This window comes from Cyphomyrmex costatus, unplaced genomic scaffold (assembly GCF_001594065.2).
Source record: "Cyphomyrmex costatus isolate MS0001 unplaced genomic scaffold, Ccosl1.0 scaffold33, whole genome shotgun sequence".
NCBI lineage: Eukaryota > Metazoa > Arthropoda > Insecta > Hymenoptera > Formicidae > Cyphomyrmex > Cyphomyrmex costatus.
Genome location: NW_017277450.1, coordinates 81,563 through 99,179, shown reverse-complemented (window position 1 = coordinate 99,179; position 17,617 = coordinate 81,563). Strand labels below are relative to the sequence as shown.

At 38.1% G+C, this 17,617-nt stretch overlaps 1 protein-coding gene across 1 annotated transcript in view; it reads right to left on the bottom strand.

The window, feature by feature from the left end:
* Positions 1 to 17,617, bottom strand: part of LOC108775834 (protein Fe65 homolog) — a 123,215-nt gene that overhangs the window by 40,714 nt on the left and 64,884 nt on the right. Inside the window, exon 2 of the mRNA XM_018542280.1 lies at positions 15,114 to 15,423. Coding sequence (XP_018397782.1) covers positions 15,114 to 15,423 — 310 coding nt within the window. The remainder of the gene's footprint in view (positions 1 to 15,113; positions 15,424 to 17,617) is intronic.

Below are 17,617 nucleotides of genomic sequence, written 5' to 3'. Positions count from 1 at the left end.
CTTTTCACAGATTTTAGATTCATCATTACTTTAACATTTAAATTGTTAAATTTTAATATATGTCTTCCAACATATTATTAAAGATCTAATAAGATGCTATATAGAAGCATCAAATAATTGTTAGATATGCGGTAGCAATTTAACTAAAAAAAGTGATATTACTGCGGTAGTTGTTTAATTGTTGCGTTGTAAGTCTGGAAAAAATTTTCGGCACGTGATTGGTGACTACATACGCGGTATATAAATTCACACATTATAATAAGCATAGTAATCTAGCTTTGACCGTAGAGGCTTAGTAAATCGTAAATTATTACGGTTTCCCTATTCTTGTTAATTTATAATTGACGGTCGTAATACAGAATTCTAATAAATATTACATTTGAAAAATTGTACATTCTTGCTGCCGCATGATCATTTCGTGGTAGTGCAATATAAATGGACTGCGACCCAAAGGGGCAATGTTCTTTTCGTATTAAGTTTAACGCACCGGGCACCGTTATTGGACGCTTTCGATCGGGACTGCGGGTGCAATAGTAATTAAGGTGCAGCGATGGCGATCGAGTCATGCCCGTCGCAGCTGTCTGACCAGAACCGGCCTTTTTCACTGCGCTCTGCGATGGCAACGTTAACGCGAGGTAATTCAGCGGACGGGACGAGGAATTTTGTATCGACACGCAGGGCAGCGTGTGAGTGTTCGATCGACGAGTTACAAGCCAGTAATACGATCGATACTATCACGTTACACTGAGACTAACGGAGACGAATGACCGCGGCCGATCGGGAGACGTCCGGACTTTTATTCTCGCCGCGCAAATGGTAGCTTATCAAGTGCACGAGTATCGCAATTTTCTGCTCACTGATGGATGAGCTCGAATTAGGGAAACAGCAGAAAGTGTATGATATATGAACAACGCAGATAAATCGTTCATAAATCATTCATCGTTAAAAGTCAATATATTTGATAAATAACACGCATGAAATAAATAAAAAAATAATAATAAGAGAGAGAAGTCTGATAAAAGCTTATTTTCTATCCTATAAAATATTTATAATATCGGAATCGTAACAGACAACTATAAATTTGAGATGATTTATATATAATAGTTCGATATTGTTGTTATTCCGTCATTCATCATTATTAACGTCAAATAAATAATAATACCGTTCTCTTCTTTTTCTTTTAATCTACTTGCAAAATATCTTGTCTCAAGCGAAACATTTTCTTTTACGAGTGCAGTATGACGTGCGCAGCCGTTGATGGTATTCCCACGTCATTAAAATTTAATAAAGACATCAAAATGCTTCCATTTCTACCTCGATCTGCTCCGCAGCGAATATCGCATTCAGGATAACGGTCTGTGATGGTTTTCGTCGGTTCGGCGCTGACACCTCTCCTCGCCGGATTCTGAAAATGGCTTAGACCGGAATTTAAGCGCAGCCAAATAAGCTGCCCGTTTCAGGGCAACGGTCGTTCCCGGATAATGCGATTTATTGGCGTTCTGCGCAATGCAGCGAAAACGGGCGATGAATATCCGAACGGAGATCGGATGTAAGAGGAGAGAAAGAGAGAGAGGGAGAGAGAAAGAAAGAGAGAACGAGTCGAGCTACCATGCAATTGATCGACGAAAAGGAGAAATTCGACCCCCAAGCCATTTTCGTACGAGCGCGTACGCCTCGAGTTCCTATCGTACGATATCTCTGAAGAATGCATTTTGTGCAGCCTTCGTACGAACGGTTGCTATTCTATTTTCCTCGAATTTTCGTTATATCGACTTTACTAGCTGAACTTTATAAGCCTTTGAGGCAAGTAAATTAACTTTGGAATAAATTATCAAAAATAAACAATAAAAATGTATTGATATCGACTTATAAATTTGCACTTATATATTCTTTATTATAAAATGTTTATAATATCGAAAAAACACAATACTAGATAGTTATGTAAATATGTGAGATTTACATGTAAGTTCGACATTGTTGCTATTCCGTCATTCATCGTCGTTATTAACGCCAAATACTGCAAAAATATAATGAAAGCAGCTGGATTCCTATTTTCCGAATGTATTCACGAACGAAAGAGTCGAAAGGTAATGCACATTTGTACAATATTGCAATTTAATTTAATTTCAGCGCGAGAGAACGGAAAAGCGCTAGTTATCTGCCAGTTTCCGCCGTTTATTATTCACGAGTTAAGCGAGTCCACGATACTTCTTTCCCGTGACGCCATGGCGCAATACAAGCACTTTAATAACGGCGTCGCCCCGGTTCTCTCTCTTTCTCTTTATTTCTCTCTATACGGACCTGCGGAGCGACAGAGTGCAGCCGATCCCGTGCCTACACTCGACCATTTGCATAAAACAGGTCGCTATTTATCGCCTCCTTGGAATAATGAAACTTTACCGGAAGCGATTCTGTCGCGTGCGCCTATTCTGCGGAACTATTACAGAATATTCGCCGGCACGATTCGCCGTACCGAATGCGAAGGAACGGTATGAAAGTAACGCAGTTTACGGTGGAAAACAATTTGCCCTGGCTGCGTGCATTAGCGCATTTCGAGAAACATACTCGCTAAGCACGAACATACGGAAAATGCAAGAACTGCCTCCCGGAAACTATTGAGTTAAATAGTTTACGTTTTAAAATTAAAAAAAGATAAACGTACAAAATGCGAGATATGAAAAAAAATTAATAAAAAAAAATCTTATTTATCTTGATATAATATTTTAATTTAAATAACTCTTAAAACTAAAATGTTTAGACTGGAATCTAAAGAATAAAATTTTTAAAATTATGTGTGTGTGTGTGTGTGTGTGTGTGTGTGTGTGTGTGTGTGTGTGTGTGTGTGTGTGTGTGTGTGTGTGTGTGTGTGTGTGTGTGTGTGTGTGTGTGTGTGTGTGTGTGTGTGTGTGTGTGTGTGTGTGACAACCAATGAGCTCTTTTTCAACACTGCATTAATTCAATTGTCGTTCTTTAGAATTAAATTCTACTTTAAATTTAGAGAGAAAATATGTGACATAAATGTGCTGGTGCACAAACAAAAATCAGAAATGCCAAAATGCATTTTGTAGCTTGGACGAAATACATGCGGCGTTCCTCGAACCAAGTTAAATGAAACATCGATGGAACTCTCAACGACGGTATTTTAATAACAGGCCCCGCCACCCCACCCACGCATACACACAGACACACACACACGTTCGGTCTCTCACATGTCGTTCGTAATACATAGTACAGTTGTGCTATGCCGTCGCCGGAGAACTGCCCGTCTCTCTCTTTCTCTCGCGACGATGTCCTAGCGATTTGCATGAAATTGGAGACCCCCACGAAGAGGCTGGCACGTATACGCCGATCTCTCGTTAGAATGGAAATCGCGGATTGAAATTTTTAGTAGCGCACAAACTCGGAGGCAGCCATACACGTGTACACGGTAAGACGTGCGCACGTGTTTCGTGCACGCGGCGCGCAATCATTGGTATAACTTGAGTCTGCATTCTGGAGTACAAGTCGGGTATGCGCTGAAAAATAAAATAAGCTATCCTAAAGATTTCGGCAAATAGAAATTTCTTTAACGCTCCCAATAGACACCCTCTAATCCAGTCTGCGTCTATCGACCACATAAAGAGAAAGGGCTGAACATTTTAGCTACTTTCCTTTCTCCGAACAAGAAAATTTATACTAATAAATTTATAACGACAAATGATAGCCAATTTCAGTAATTTTTTATAATTAAAACAATTGAACGAAAAATTATCGTATCGAGATGTTTCAAAAATGTTTTAAAGCTTAAAATCTCTACTTTTCAGATAGTTGCTTTAAAAAACGAGTTTACTGATATTTCATGAAATTACACAAACATAAATAAAGATGCTTGAATCACAAAATTTTATACGAAATTTTCAAAGTTTTACGATGCAAATTAAAAATTGCACATAAATGCGGTTTACAGCTTTCAAAAGAGTGAATCTTTACCTTTAATTTGCTTTTTCACTGACCTCTGTACGAGGTTTTTTTCACCGAGTTATTCAACATTGAAGCAAAAAAGGATTGCTTTTAATTCGATGAAAAAAATCGTACAGAGGTCAGTAAAAAAGCAAATTAAAGCTAAAGATTCACTCTTTTGAAAGCTGTAAACCGCATTTGTGTGCAATTTTTAATTCGCATCGTAAAACTTCGAAAATTTCGTATAAAATTTCGAGATTTAAGCATCTTTATTTACATTTGTGTAACTCCATAAAATATCAGTAAAATCATTTTTAAAGCGATCTGGAAAGTAGAGATTTTAAGTTTCAAAATGCTTTTTTAAATCTCGATACGATAATTTTTGACAAAGTTATTTAAAATTTGTCTATTTTTGCAGAGTGAAACAAATGATCCTCTAATTTTGTTAAGTAATGTACATATTTTTGTTTTGATTCAAATTTAGTGTATTATTTACTAAATGCATACCTTAATATTGATGCATATAAATACATATAGATATAATATAAATATGAGCGCTTAATTCTTACTCAATACATTGTTAATTTAAACAATTTAATTCAAGAAATATACCTTTAACTCAAATTTTAGTTATTCACGAAAAGAATATGTTAAATGTGGTTGTTGCTTATTTTAAAACTTTTGATACAAACTTTTTTTTGATAGTTTTAAAGCAATTTTTGATATACATTTTAAAAAGCACATTGAAGTTAAGCCTGAGACAAAATTGAAAGGTACAGCAATAAGAAATAGGGAATAACAGATTTCAGCCTATCATACCAGAATACATGATTTCTGATAAGTTGAAATCTGTTATTCCATGTTCCTATTGCCTGTGCTTTAACTCAAGAGATTTGGTTACTATTATTTCCTTGATATCTCACATTATATTCTTTCAAAAAGTAAGTATTTTCTACGTACTTGAAATTATAGCAATTTTAAGCCGAATTTCATAAACTTTAACTCGGTATATCGCGATGTGATGATGTTGGTTTTACACTTACGTACGAATGTGATACGATTTAATTATATTAGAGTACTGTGTGATACAGTTTTGTCAGTCGAATCGCGCATTTCTATGCGCGGAGCGTAAACCAGGGAATATTGCCCGCCGCAATTTCAACCGTATGTCTCGCATGGCTTAGAACTCGTTGCTGCGACATAAAATATAAATGCATATCGATTTTACATCCACAGAAATACGTGCGACACGATGTCATAGTGAATAGTTACGTTTTCTCCATACCTTCGACTATATTATGTCTCCGACAATGTTTCCATTTGTACGGTATATTGCCGAGGACGTATTCAATACCAGATGCATCCTGAATCGAATAAAATGTATATAAAATCTGGCGTCGCGCAATTCGGTGAACCGTGATATCAATTCTATTACTTTCGTCGCGTGTTATAAAAAGAACCTTTCTTCTTATTTAATTTCATCCAAGTATAACTGAACGGAATGGTGGCGCTAAATTTTATTTAAGCACAGCGAGAATAAATTGCCAATTTATCATTCGCAACTAGCAAGATTCATTCCGGACGGAGAGACAGAGGAAAAGGCGATCAATAATCCCTAATGATCGTCCGATCTGAAACCGCGAATAGTAACGTTGAAACTTTTATCAACTACCGAGCGTAGGCGACGTGGAGTCTCTACATAAATTCACCGACGTATGCACCGGTGAATGTGCAGGCACCAAGGGACACCGCATTATTTATATGCCCGCGTTCGACGTTATGCCGTAGGTACTCGCGGCCATAAGCTCGCTCTCGCGTGTGTCTTCTCGTAAACGCCGCTTGCAAACACGCATACGCACACACACAATGCCACAAGTGGAGTCCCTTATGATCGTACGAGGACTTCCGAGCTCGTTGTCCCGAATGTGACACACCTTAACTGTACGGCATTTACCTCCGTAGTATTACATTACTGTGGAATCTTGTCTGATATATCGCGTGTCGCAAATTCGGCTGCGCTTTCCCCGTTTAGAAATTTATTGAGAAATTTCCGGGCCGCTGTTCATCGACATATCCGGCTGCTGTTTCTATTCCGGGCGCTCTCTTGCACTGCCGTTCGGTCTGACTATTTATCGATTCGTACCACTTCCATCGTCGTGGATTCATGCGCGATGAATAAAAGAGAGAAAGAATGACGGGCACCGATATGATATCTCACCCTCGCCGTTCGAATATCTAGATTTTTATCGCGATGAGGTCCGCGGTAACAAATTGAATTTGATTTTAAGAATTTAACAGAAGTCTGCCTTAATCGAACTTATAATCAAAGTAAAAATAAGTTTCTTTTATTTGTACCGATCGCGAGAATTCAATCTACGATTCCACGTGCGAGCGATATAAACAGTTTATATATATCGATATATCGGGCAGATGATCAATTCTAGCTGGTTCACTCGTCTCAAAAAGAGATAAAGATAGAAACGGTGCAGCCGTTATATTGAAAATCCTTTGTTATATTGAAAGCCGTTATATTGAAAATCGACGAAACGTGCCTGCGTTTATTCCAGTCGTTCGACCCCGCCTCTTAGTTTACTCGTACGATTTTCAACGCGTGATCGACGGCGATGTCGCACGACAAAATTTCAAGACTTCGGTTCGGAAGGAAGATAAAGACAGCCAGGAGCTGTCGTTGGAGTACGTTGCAGATAACGACGTTATAGGAGATTACGGCGTTGACAACGGCGACATAGTCTATCATAAATTTCTAGGTCGTATACTCAGCCAGACGGGACGTGACAGGTTTGAGGATACAACGCGCGAGTGCATAAAAATTCTAGAGTATGATCGTGTGGGTTTAAGATTCAATCACATCTTAAAAAGAACTACTTTACGGACGTCATTCCGTCTTGTTTGGAACAAACGTAATCGCTCTGTGTTCTGTATATCATTAACTCCTATTGTGACTTTAATGATATCGGTATCATTTAAGAATTTGCGTTAAATCCGCATTTCTAAAAATCTTAAGAATTTAAAAATAATCTTTATTCTTATATAGATAACTTAAAATATTTTAATTCATATCATATAAAATTCGAGCAATGTAGATATTAATTAAGTTGGCACATTCTAAAATATATCTATTGGTGTGAATTTAAAATCCATGGCGTTTCTATCAATATTATCACGATGTAGATTTAATATATTATAATTAAGTGTATGTTAAATTTACGCCATGTTAATGTTAGTATTAACATCAACACGGAGAATTATATATATACCATATAGTATTAAATCCACACTATATTTTTTATAATGCACTACTATAGATTTTAAGAAATTTAACAAAAATAACCTTTATTATTGTGTATAATTGAAGATATTATAGACGTTGTAATGTTTATTAAATATATAAATTTCTATAAATATATGCATTATAAATAATTAAATCCAATAAATTTTAAGAATTTTAATGAAAATGACTTTCAGTATTAGTATGTAATTAAAAATATTGTAATTCACGTTATATAAAATTCAAGGAATATATTAATAAAATGATTATTTTTAATCAGATAATATAATCATTTAAATAATTATTAAGGAAATAAAAATAATTACTTCCTTGTTATTTTTGCTTAATAAAAAGTGTTCTGTTCAAAGAAAATCGTGTTGATGTCGCTATATTAATATCGCGCGCCACGATGCAGCAAATGCACCGAGTTTCTCTCAACACACGAGTTAGCGTCATGAACCTGTCGAGGATCGCGGGAAGAACTCCCCTTCCGTGCATCTCGTTCATGAAAACGAGCGTGGCAAAACTCTATGGAAGGAGGTGTCAGAGGCGGCGCACTTTCCTTCGAAAGGACCTCACGTGGAGGAGGGTTGCGGTCGCAAGGGTGTCACGGAAACGGAAACGAAAGAGGAAGCGACGCAGGGTGAAGTCTCGAGGAGAGTGCGAAATGTGGGAGGAAGGACGGAGATCATGATGGAGAAAGAGCAAGCGAGCGAGCGAACAAGAGATAGAGAGAGAGAGAGAGAGAGCAAGGGATGAGTTTTCCACCAAAGAAAAGCTGCCCTAACAAAGGCGCCTTATTTCACGCCCAATGTACCCCGCCTCAGACACGATCGTTAAGATACCTATCCCTGTGAGATGTGAGGTGTTCCTCCACACTCTTTTCCACACCCCACGAGTTCCTTTCCCTTCTTTTCTTTCTCTTTGAGACCCTCGAGAATGGTGCGTCATTCTTTATAGGTTTATGCTTCCTACCTGAGCGAAGTGTCCGCACGATGTTATCGCGACGAGGTATTCGCGAAAATTCTTTAATTTCACATGACATTTTCTGGATCTTAGAACCAACGATTTGTTTGAATCAAACGAATGCTCTTTTCTTTCGGCGAATATTTTATTTGAGATTTTTGCTCTTCGAAACTCTAAATCGTCATAAACTCCCCCCCCCCTTCCTCTCCCCCCAAGGGCTGTATTAAAGATCACGACGATTTCCGATCCGAGAGCGACTTATCATTAGTCAATAAAAAAGAAAAAAAAAGGAAAGAAGAAGCCGTAATGGTATGAAGATGAAAAATAGACAGTTATAGCTGATAAAAAAGATTTATTGTATCACTCTCTTTCCCTTCTTCTTTTGCCCCGAGCCTGGTCCGATACAGTAACGGGTGTTTCGCAATTCGCACCCGAATGGCGCCCGACGCAACACACCTTTCCTTATGGGTTTATGCTTCCCGAATGGAGCTGAGCTCGGGGGACTTTATCGGGATATCGGTCGACAACGTCGTTACGAGGCGTTGCTTTGTGCAGTTGGTGCGATTACGTGCGCATTCTGCCCGCGAGGGTTGTTCGCGAATACTCAGTATCGCATCACCGTCGTTCACCGGGAGGATCATATGGAGGACGATAATGATGATAATAAAAATAAAGAGAGCCGGCCACTCCCTCATCACGACAGACCGCACTGAACGAAGTGGAGTGCGGTCGGAGTCATTCGGCGATATTACGCGGAACGAAAACGCATGCTCGCGCGGCGAAATTTGTTTTTTACGAGTCGGGACAGATGTATTTTCGGCATAGAAATTTCTTCTTTCGTTTTATTCCACATTCCCGAAATACAAATCCCTTTTCAAGGAGTCGTGCTATATCTCGTGCGACACTCTGTGTGTCGTACGGCTGATTTACGGCGAACTGTAAGTTTGACAGCTGGTTTTTATCGAAGGGCTGAAAATAACAGAAACACGAGGAGCGGCTTTTATTATTTCGCGACCTGTGCCCTTCCTCTCCGAATTTGTTTACTCAATTTTTCATGCGGTAGCTGCCAATAGAAAATCACGGAAGCAGGAATTGAGTACTCCGCTAACTCGTTATTCAATCGGTTTTATCGGAAAGACGATATAGCACGAAAAAAATTCAATTTTGTAGAAGAGAAAAAGCTATTTTATAAAAGCGTGTAAAAGAAATTGATTTCTCGTTGGTGTAACCATCGCCTTTGTTGCAACGCTCAATTAGATTTTTTTATGTCGGCAAGACGCTCGATCTTCCTACGATCTCTCTTTTTCTCGAGTTTCCGAAGGATGATTATCCAGAGATGAGAGCAAAGGAACGTATATAAGGCTGAAAAATGTGATATAAGTGAATATGGATGGTGGGTTGTAGCTGTGTTTTGCCACAGGCCAGATAAGCTGTCAGCCACCGATGAAGATTGATGTATCCCGCATTAATCTATAGCTGGTCTACTCCATTTTTTCCGTCATAACCAGATCTACTCTTTCGCTGAATGAGAAGTAATATGAGTGCGCGACGCTTGATCATGTTATTTCATTTCTATACTAAAAAAGAGAATGTGGATTTAACACCCCTCTCTCATACACACAGTGTCTATATAATTAACACTACGGGTTTTAAATTCACACTATGATGGTGTACATAAAGATTTTAAATTCACACCACGTTGGTCTAATATTAACATGAAAGTGAAAATTATACAAACCTTGTATAGTGTTAAATCTATAATTATAGTTTTGAAAGTGTAAAACAGTGTAAGAGAACGAAAGAGTTTCACTTGAAATTCTACAACTACAAAACTTAATATAAACACACATGGCTTGTTCTTCCTTTAATTTAGATATGTAATCTTTGCAATGTTTCTCAGAATGTGTGTTTTCGTTTTATTTGTTGGTATTTAAGTAGTTAAAGAGAAGTTCGTCAAGAAATTACGAAGAGAGTGTTTAATTTTATAACAGCAACAGTATGCGAGAGGTAATTGTCTTAGACGTTGCAGTGCGGCATAACTTTTGTTATCACAACGGAAACTAGTGATGCGAAATCGTGAGAGCCGCGACATAACTCAACCATGTGCACACACATCCAGTCCGATAACCTCGTTTCGCGCGTTATCAGCGCTTCCTTTTTCGCGTGAAAATTCCACTTTTCATCGATGGTGCCTTGCGATGAAACGCGATTTACTCCGGAGCTACGACTTCGTAACGGTTTTGAATTTCATGAGAATACGTCCGGCGAGAAGCGAGCTCGTTGGAAAAAAAGAAGCGAATAGAAGGAGGGAAATGCACGCGACGTTTTACTGAATTTTTCGAGTAAATGTGAAATTAAAGCATTTTTAATTGGCGGCAGCGCTATGCGGCTTTGCAGACTTCTAATTTTTTAATTCGGCTCTTTGTGCGTGCATCGACTATCTTTTTATTTGACGAAGAAAATGCATTTCCTCGTTAATATTCCTTTGCTCTTTGCCAACCGCTCCGGCGGATACATAAAGAGATCCGGTTATTAAAAACGCTACGTCTTTTTCATCCTTTTTTGAGTATTAAACGATTTTTTTACTGTAAATGATTTTCTAAGCGCATAGCCGTTTTACGAAAATGTTTTCCTCCGCTTTTCTATGAAATTGTGCAATAAGCCTAATATAAATTCATAATAAATGCAATACTTTTTTTTGTATTTAAAAACTTTAAAATATCTAGTGATCCTATAATAGAATGGCCATGAGTTATTTTGTAAAAATTCTACGAGAAAAAGATATATATAATACACTATCTCACTCTAATTTACACAATTCACTCTATAATTTTAATTAAGCTTATAGAGTGAGATATAATAAAAGTAAAGTAAGATAATATATATACAGGGAGAGACAGTATGCACGCATAGGTATCTTTTTCTATCACAGAACTTTGACAAAAAAATCACTTAACCAGACTCTATTAGGGTTTCTAAAAATATCTAAACTGCTCTTTTTTAACATTATGTAGATATCTTTAATGATTTTATATCGTGCTTTATTTCCGGCAACATCATCGAATTATTTTTAAACTTTTTCCTGCGCGCTCAATATAGTACCTACAATATATGAATATACTTTCGAATGGCACAATTTGAAGCAAAGATTTCGTTTCAAAGAACATGCTTTTTCTTTCTCTCCACGAATTTCCCTTACGTTTGCCGCCAACGTAACCCGTTTGGTCTCGAGACGTCACCTTCGCCCTATCGCGAACAAGGTCGGAGGTTGTAGATGGCGAATCGACAGAGGTATGAGAGATAGCGTGGAGCCCGGACAAAGTTTGTCGCAAGTTTAGATTGAGTTCAATCTCCGAACACACACAGTCGTGTAAGCGCGCGCATACATACGCACACACAAATGAACGTACCACCTTCCTCGCACCTTCTAGCCTATCGTGACTCAACCGCCGCCCGGTCCTTTCTCGGCTCCTTGCACTCTAGTACGGCCAGCTTATCGCCTAATATCCAGCCGGAGGTGGAAATGTCGAGACGTTTCGTGCCCAAACCCGTCGTCTTCGAGTTCGCGTTTCTATGCCTTCTGGCCCCCATCCCCACCCCCCGTCCCGTCCCTTCCGCTTCAAGAAGGTGACAAAGTAGCTGTCCAAAGTAGAATTGTGTGGTGCGACTCCGCAAAGTTTTTTCTTTTCCCAGAAGCTATTGACGCCGGGATGCTTATCAGCGAAAGCGGTTTAACCTCACCTCGCTACGTAATGAGTGCCTCGCGAGGGTTCAACGCAACCGCGTGGTTACTGATGGGGTGGTTTGCTAATGCGTTTCAGAGATTGCAGTAGGTACATTGCGTGCAGAAAGTTGATGATTCCACGAGCATGCAGAATGTACAGGACAAAAGTTCGATGATTTAATGGAATGATCATGGAAAGTACAGTTTTGCAAAAGTATTTGAAAATATAGTTAGCGATACAGAAAATAACTTTGTTGAATCATCAAAATAATTATACTACAGGACTTAAACTGGTTATTCGAATGTTATAATATTTCGCAGCAGTGCTTATCATGTTTAAGATTTCTATGTAATTATTTTGATAAAATCCAATTATACTAGTCAACGCAGTTATTTTTAGGTCCGTATCAATCAAATTTTTAGATACTCCAGCAAAATTTGTTCCATATCAACAATATTTATAAAAGAAAGATATAAAAATCTATCATAAGAAGGTATCGAATTATTCAAAAAATTAAAAACACTATCCTACCCTATTATATATTCAAAGTTGTCGCACGACTGAACGGTGTCTTAAATAAAAACGCAGTTTATTTCAGGGAATGGGAATAAAATTACCGAAATTTTGTCACAGCATAGGTGCAATCGTGGCAGTATTCCGGAGACACATGGAACTCTATTCCGAATGTGTCAAGCGTCTAACGACGTAATGTTGCGTACATTAAGAGCACATCACGTAAATCAAGTTAACGCGGTACCGCGATGAAAGCCTTCGCCGTCGGCTCGTCGTCGGTGAAATTCGCTTTTCGTCCTTCCCCTGCCCGTGATGCCCGTAAAATTCGATCAGGAACGCCGTATTCTCGTTGGCTGATGGCGTCATTACCTTACTTCGCCATTTTGCCGACAACACAGTGAACAACGGAGCTACACAGCGTAGAAAACGAGTCGCGCATTCCCCCTTAGGAATTTTGTGGGATGAACTTTCTCGCGTGTATCACATTCAATGGCGGACAGAAATGTCTAATAATACTTTTGTTTCACTAGTATATGTATAGCCGCGCGTTCACCATGAAATAAATTCTATTCTAGCTTTGTTTGAAACTTATAGTCTCTCTAATGTTTCAAAATCGCGCGGCAGATTTTTAATTCTTTTTTAACGCATATTGTCACGTATTATGCTAAAAGCGTAAGCGAATAAACTTAAAGAAAAATATGAAAAAATGGAGATTGACGATCCAAAAGAAAAGGAACCATTGAGAAGAAATAGTACGACGTGGAGGCACCAGACGTTGGGCGTTTCCTTAATTGCATTTTTATGCTCGCCCGGATTTCCGGGTCGGCGAAAGGGTCTAAGGGTCCAGAAGAAAGGAGTTTTTATTATACCAAAGGCAGAAACTCTCTTACAATCCAGCGGCTAACCATTAATGCGTCTTGATTCTTTCACAAAATGAATGAAATCGGTGCGATGTGATCTTTGCTTAGTCAGAGAATTTCGAGTATAGAATATCTATTTATATATATTGGTCGATAAAAGAATAGAAAATAGAAGGTATTAGTAAAATACTAATAAAGTTTAATAAAATATTAATAACGATAAAACTTGAGCTTAATAAATTATTCATCAAGAAACTAATCAAAATTAGAATGCATTTTTCGTTCTGTTATTTTATACTTTAGAGTATAATTATTAAAACATAAAATTTTAACGGAATATCTTTCAAAGTGAAACATCTTGAACGGAAGAGCGAAGAGATACTCAAAACTAATTATGAAAAAAGTCTGGCTCGAGCGATGAATCTAATTTCAATCTTAACTGAAAGTAGATTGGAATTGAAAGACGATCGTCTTGACCTTTCGGAAAATCTCGTTTCGATATAATTAATGAAGAAGTAAGAGTTCAACAATCTCTCTTATCGTTAGATACTACGAAGTATCAGAAAATAAGTAGATTTGTGTAAAAATAATAATAAGTCAATGTTAAAAACGGGAAACATTGTACCATATAACATCCATATATCTTCTGCGAGAAATTAAAAATTACATTCGGACTTCTAAAGTTTCAAACAATAGGATCTTCGTAGAGCATGAGGTATAATAATAATCGGACGTGGTCTGTATTTTGTAATTTAATAATTTTTTCACAACATAATTAACGTGTTTTATACGAGTTTCCTTATTCCGGATTGCGACTCTTCTCTGTCATGTCTCGGATTTCATGAGCGGAATCGCGTTTTCGTGTTATTCTAAATATCCTCGGAAACTCGATAGTGTAGTTGGACAATGGAACAGAGTCCCGATGGAAATACGAGAAAGAAGAGAGAAGTGAATTCCGGCTGAACGCGGGGGCTGCACCGAATTCGTGTAACAGTCGCGAATAAGTTCGAACTGTCTTGTAACATTGACCATCCGTTCTATTGGACTATCTCTCTCTTTCTCTCTCTCTCTCTCTTTCTCTCTCTCTCTTCATCCTCTGTCTTTCGCTTCTAGATTTATTGAAATTTTATGCGGTATCTCGGATGAGGTCCGACTCGAAAGTTTTATCGACGGCCACGATGGGTGCTTGGACCTTATATTACGCAGAAAAAAAAGAACGAGGGGCCGGCTTCTATTTCCCTGCTGGAAGCTATATTCCATTTTCCTGCGTTTCAGAGAAAAAGAGAAAGAGACTCCTTGATATCTCTCTCTCTCTCTCTCTCTCTCTCTCTCTCTCTCAGTTGGTTGAAATAAAAAAATAAAATCCCTATAGAAAGCTACTTTCTGATTCATGATCATATGATTACACGTCCTATTTCTCTTTTTGCTAACAGAATTATATCGAGCTAATTCTTTCAAGTGTCGCGCGAAAGTACCAATTGTAAGTCTCTTTTAGATATATAATGACTTTCATATTCTTTGTTGTCACTTTTATTACTTCTCTGTGTAAAAAAAATCAGCAATAGCTCATAAAAAAAATGAATTCTGTAATTAATTTACCGAATTAATTTACCAAAAGAAAATCGCGTTAACGTAGTTGGCACATTTTTCTGTCATATCGGCGATACTTTATCATATTCTTGTCATATCGCGCTTTTAATTTCCACGTACGCAGCAATATCGTTCTATCAACATGCATCGGAAAACCATTTATTGAACGCCAGAGAGAAAGAGAGAGAGAGAGAGAGAAAGCGCAAACGTGACGGAGCTAATGGCACTCACCCTAGGTTATGGTTGTCCGTGTTGTCGGGAGCGTCGTCTGTCACGGAATCCTGCGTCAGGGGGCCCTGGGTGACGTCCACCCCCATGCTGCCCAGATCCAATGTGGCGTACGTTCTGCGTGCTTGCACCCTCGTTCCACCACCTCCTCCCCCGCCGCCAGTCACCTCGCCGCTTCTGCCACCGCCGCCGACCAATTCCTGATACAATTCATCGTACAGAGAACTACCGTTTCCATTGCTGTTCAGAGCATCGTCCAACCGGGCTGGATCTAGGTGATAATTGGGATTTTCGAAGGAAAGGAGGCCGTTTTCTGAAAATAGAGCAACACATTCTGTTAAAATGATGTTCCACAGTCATTTGAAATATAATATCGATATTGGAAACGTATATTATCTACAGTTTTTCTGTGTAGCCTATGTAAAATATATAAACATTTTTTAACAAAGTATGCATGTTTTATTGTTTTTATGTGCCTGTTTAACAGCTATACATGCAAAATGAAACGATCGAAGATATTATCAATGCAAAACAGCCCTATTGTATATCGACGGGAATTATTCAGACGATTTTCAAGGAAATTTTTACGATAATCCTCGTCAATCACGCAAATCGAGCGTAGAAATAAAACATAAAACGATGAAACGAATAATAAAAAAAGAATAGATTTTAAAAAATCCCTATTGTAACGATTTACTCGAGAAGCGTTACAAGAAAACATCTCTATGGCGAGATATCTTAAGGTTTTGAGTGTGTGTGTGTGTGTGTGTGTGGGAGAGAGAGAGAGAGAAGCATAACAAAAATTGAAAATTGCTTTATATATAAGGCATTTCATGCCTAAAAACCGTTTATTGACCCAACTAATATTTTCTAAATTCATCTATTTATGGAATTTATATACGTACAAAATTTTATTAAAATTAGAATTAACAAGGAATTCGAAAGGTTCATTTATTAGAAGCAATTGTATCGCGTACTCATCGTAGAAAATTAGGCATCGATTTTATGAGACGCATGCGTAGCTACTCGCCGTTCTCTCGCTGACGTGACTGCACGTGATAATAGAGGGTGAGCCCCGTTTTTTCTCGAGGAGTACTACTTCGCAGAAATCTTGCATGGCCCCGTTATTTCGCGTGGCGTGCGACGCCGCGTCACAACTACGCGGATTTTGCGGCTTTAAATACCAACAGATAACGAGCTGCTCAAAGGTCAAGGTTTCGAGTTATGGCAGATCATGGTAGCAGATGCGATCGACCGCAGCTGCCGGCGCATGCATGGGATGTCGCCAAAGGTCGCCCGATACACGGTATTGATACACGACCGACCGTCTCCAATATCGGAGTAAACGCGTCTCGCCGTTTTAACATTTTACGGAATCCGGTGAGATCAGATGTATTTCACGTCGTAGAATTGAGTTTCCGATACGGGAGTGAGCGTAAGCGTCAAGAAATTGAGAATCCACTTGTCTGACAAAGTCACATGACAAATGTTTGAAGTTCGGCTGTGCTTTTTGCGAAAAACGAAAGACCGAACACCGAGTCGAAATCCAATTTAAGTTCGCACTAATCTATCGCGACGACGATTATGGTAACAAAGCTTGTTCGTTGAAGGAGAGGTATTATCTGGCAGCAAAGAGTAATGGCATGAGCGTTAAGCTTTAAGCTCGAGATAGATAGCCAAGTTAAATACTGCAGTCGCGGTTATGCGATATTCTGACTATCTTCGCGCATGGAATACTAATAAAATTTATTCAGCGCGGTTAATATTAGCGGAGTACAGCTCGTCCATTAATATACAGCTCTCGGCCGCGAGAATTTACATTGCACGGTCATTATGATTGTTCACATACATGTCTGTTTGATAGAATCGTCGATACAATAAAAAAATTCACAAATAGCTTTCCAACAGATACCAACAGAAAACACATTTCGCGTGCAGAGTCGATAATTTCAGAAATGCTTTTTCGAAAGCTATTTCTTTCACAGAAAGGACGGTTTTAAAATACCGAAAAATTTAGTTAGACACAGATCAAAAAAGAATTTTATTGGACCATCGACATTATGTAGAACACTCAAACTTAATTGCTAGAATGTCAAAACTTTTTGCAGCATTACTCGAAATGCTTACATAGAAAGAACGATGTTTCTGAAACATTTCAAAAAATTAACTAGATGTAGATCTAAAAATAGTATTGTTGAACCATCAAAATAATTATGTAGGTAGCTCAAATTGGTTACTATAATGTCAAAATTATTTGCAGCATCCCTCATTATGTTTGAGATTCTTATACGTAATCATTTTGATAGCTCAAAAAGTCATTTTGAAATCTACATCTACATTTAAAAAAACTATTCTTAAATTAACAATAATACTCATGTATATGTATATATAAGCAAAAATATTGTAATCTTGCTTCAAAAACTTTAGTCTTGATTTGATTGAATTTGTATTGATGCAAGTATTACTTTGCATTCAATTCAAAACTAAAAATCTTGCATCAATACAAA